Raw genomic sequence first — 3,124 nt, forward strand, 5'->3', positions numbered from 1 at the left:
CAGGCTTGGCTCAGGAGCAGCAGGCGGTGCCGGGGGGCTCTGGGGCAGGGGAACGGGAGCCTCACCTGCATGCAGCAGTTGTCAATGATCATGGTGTCGAATTTGATCTTGGGGTACAGCTCTGCCACTTCTTCGCAGCACTGCAGGAAGAGCCCATCGCCTAATTTCCTGCGAGATGAGAAACACGTCAACGGGTTTGCAGGACGGCAGTGAAATCACGAGGGCGGCAGGTAACCCTAGAGCACCCCACACCACCGCACGCCCACACCCACGGGTGGTGAAATGGGGGCCTGGGGGAGCGGCGAGGGAGCAGCTTTCAGTGCCAGAGCTTTTCCCCTTCTCGGCTGACAGCTCCGGGATGCCCCACGCTGGAGACGGGACCATACAGAGCGGAAAAGCCACTACTCCCAGGGAAAGCCCCGTCCCTCTGGAACCAGACCGGCACTGCTCCGATCGGGATCGAAAGCCGAGAGCAACAAGGTCCTGGACGTGAGAGCAGCCACGTGTCTGGCAATCAGACACGCTCCAAACCCGCTCCCGTGGCACTCACATAATGTTGGCTTTGTGCACTGCCGTGACCTTAGAGCGCCCTTTTTTGGTGGCGTAGTCAAAGGCGAACTTGGCAATGCGCTGCGACTTGGCCCGCGTGATGATCTTCAGGCACTCGATGACTCCCTTCGCGCTCTGGACAGGAAAGGGAGCGTGAGCAGCCCCCGCATCCAGAGGTTCCTTAAAACCCACGTCCCTTTTTTCTGGCATTACCCCCCCATGCAGTCCATCGCTGCCCCCCCTTGGGCCTGCCTGTATTCACATCACTACACGCTCCCCAATTCCATCGCTGTCGCCTGGCGGGAAGCTCCCGTACCTCGTGCTCCAGGGAGCTGTACTCCCCCTCCGTCTGCTCGCGGATGATCACCAGGTCCAGGTTGTTGTGCCGTGTTTTATAGCCGGGTAAGCTCTTCACGTGGACAACGTTTGCAAACAAGTCTAATTTGCGCCTGCGAGAGAAGCAGCAGCGTCACCGCTTCCCCGTAAGCTGTTCCAGGGCAGCAACTGTTCCCTACGAGCACTGGGGATAACAGCTGGTGGTGGTGCAAACAGCCCCCCACCTCCTCCGATGTCTTCCCATTGCTGTCTGTCTGTCTATCCCTCTGTCTATCCACCCATCCACCTTTCCCCTCAGGATCGCGAGCCAGCCAGCCCTTGTCACGATCCTCTGTCCGGGCAGGCCACCACTGCCGCTTCCCAGCCACCCCCCCGTCCTCCCCAGGACCCCCGAGGAAGGAAGGAGCGGCAGGATCACCCTCGACAGAGGCAGCTCCTGGCCACAGTCTGTCCCTCAGGATCTTTTCCCACCTGGCCTAGACTCGCTTCCTTCGGCCCCCGGTTCCGTGGCAGAACACCATGGCCAAGCACAACACGGTTTTCCCGGTGACTGAGGTGTGGGCAGCCAGGGGCTGAGCTCACCTGAGCCTCATGTCGTACGAAGCCAGCTCTCCCTTGTACTCCATGGGGGTGTGGATCTTGCCTGCGGGACGACACGGAGCGGGAGTAAGGACGCAAAGCGCGGAGCGCGCCGACAGCCGCTAAGGAGATCGCCTGAACCCAGGAGACAGGGCAGCAAGGCTTGGGCCAGGGGGTGCTTGCTTCAAGGGAACCTCAGCCGAGCATGGCGACGGATCCCTCGCTGCACGGGACCCTGCCAGGGCCCTCTGCTTCTCTGGGCCACACGAGGGGAGGGACCTCGCTTCAAAAGGAGAGGCTGGCTACGGCCTCCCGTTTGGGAAAGCTCAGTAAGTAAGTAGTGCAGTGATTTGCTGCTTAGCTAAGGACAGCGTGCTTCCTTCTCCAGGCCCTCAGCACAGGAATTCCTGCCCTCTGAGGGCGCTCATGGCGCCTGAGATAAGGCAACACCTCCTGCAGGCAGAGCAGGGAGCCCCTCCGCGCCAGACAGACGGCTCGCGCAGTCCTTACCTATAAGGGCCACTTTACTTTCCTTCATAGAGTCAACCACCTGATCCAGCTTTTCTTCTGACGCCATGTTCTGCACCTCGCTCAGGTGATGCTCATCGAAGACCACAGGCACGCTGGCAGCCTGCGTGAGAGAGGCAGAGAAAGAGCCGCCCCGTCAGGTCAGCGCTGGGCAGGGACCTTCCGCTGCACCTTCCATCGCGCTCGGCGAGCTGGGACAAGGCACCTTAGGCCAGCCAGCCTGCCTGCGCGGCGAGAAGAGGGACCCTGGAGCTCTGGGTCACCTCCGTTCCAACCAAACGATGGTGTTTCCTGTCACCTGTAACACCAGGACTCCCCTCCCTTACTGCAGTTACAGCTTCAGCTGCGTAACCGACATCGTGGCAGACAACCCCACGGTTGCTGCCTTTGATGTGACAGAAGTTGTGGGTGACAAGACAGAACTATTAAACGCCGGGCTCCTCCCCGAGTTCTGACGCTGCTGCCTGAGAGCAGGGCCCCTGGCAGACGAGGAAGGAGGTCAGACAGACACAAAGGGTTCTGGACGGCTGGACAATGACAGCCCTGCGGCCACACTCCCAACAGGAGCAGCGAGGACGGCCTGCGTCCTCCCCATCACGAGTGGGGACCACACCAGTGCCTGCTGCTGCCTCAGCAGAGGGAGAAGGACCGAGCGGGCGACAGACCCGGACTCTGCTGGTCCCAGGCTGGGAATATTTTCACGCTGAAGAATGAGACTCAAGCCAAGCTGAACTGGTTTATGGCAAGGGTGAGACCCCAGGGCTGTCACAACCCTCCTCCTCCTGGAGAAATGGCTGCGTTATGGCCTGGCCGAGTGGGCAGTGCCGTGGGTGGGGAATGGGCTGGCAGCCGCACCCAGAGGCTGGTGGTAAGCAGCTCTGTCTAACTGGTGACCTGTCACAAGCGGGGTCCCCCGGGGATCGATCTCAGGCCCAAGGTTATTCGCTGTCTCCGTCAGTGATCTGGGTAACGGGATCAAGCGCAGCCTGATGGAGTTTGCAGATGACACCAAACTGAGCGGGGACGCGGATGCTCCGGGAGGGAGAGCCCCCCCGCAGGGAGATCTGGAGGAGCAGGCTAACGAGAACCTTCAGAAGCTCAACAGGGACGAGCGTGAGATATTGCAGCTGGG

The 3,124-nt window shown here is 60.9% G+C and overlaps 1 protein-coding gene across 1 annotated transcript in view; it reads right to left on the minus strand.

Moving 5' to 3' along the window:
- LOC104134110 (isocitrate dehydrogenase [NAD] subunit beta, mitochondrial) overlaps positions 1-3,124 on the minus strand; it is a 5,689-nt gene that overhangs the window by 1,687 nt on the left and 878 nt on the right. The window contains exons 2-6 of the mRNA XM_035903150.1: positions 1,975-2,095; positions 1,468-1,528; positions 866-998; positions 551-684; positions 6-168 (exon numbers count right to left, since the gene is read on the minus strand). Coding sequence (XP_035759043.1) covers positions 6-168; positions 551-684; positions 866-998; positions 1,468-1,528; positions 1,975-2,095 — 612 coding nt within the window. The remainder of the gene's footprint in view (positions 1-5; positions 169-550; positions 685-865; positions 999-1,467; positions 1,529-1,974; positions 2,096-3,124) is intronic.

Source organism: Egretta garzetta, unplaced genomic scaffold (genome assembly GCF_000687185.1).
Source record: "Egretta garzetta isolate BGI_Z169 unplaced genomic scaffold, ASM68718v1 scaffold501, whole genome shotgun sequence".
In the NCBI taxonomy this organism is placed as follows: Eukaryota; Metazoa; Chordata; class Aves; order Pelecaniformes; family Ardeidae; genus Egretta; species Egretta garzetta.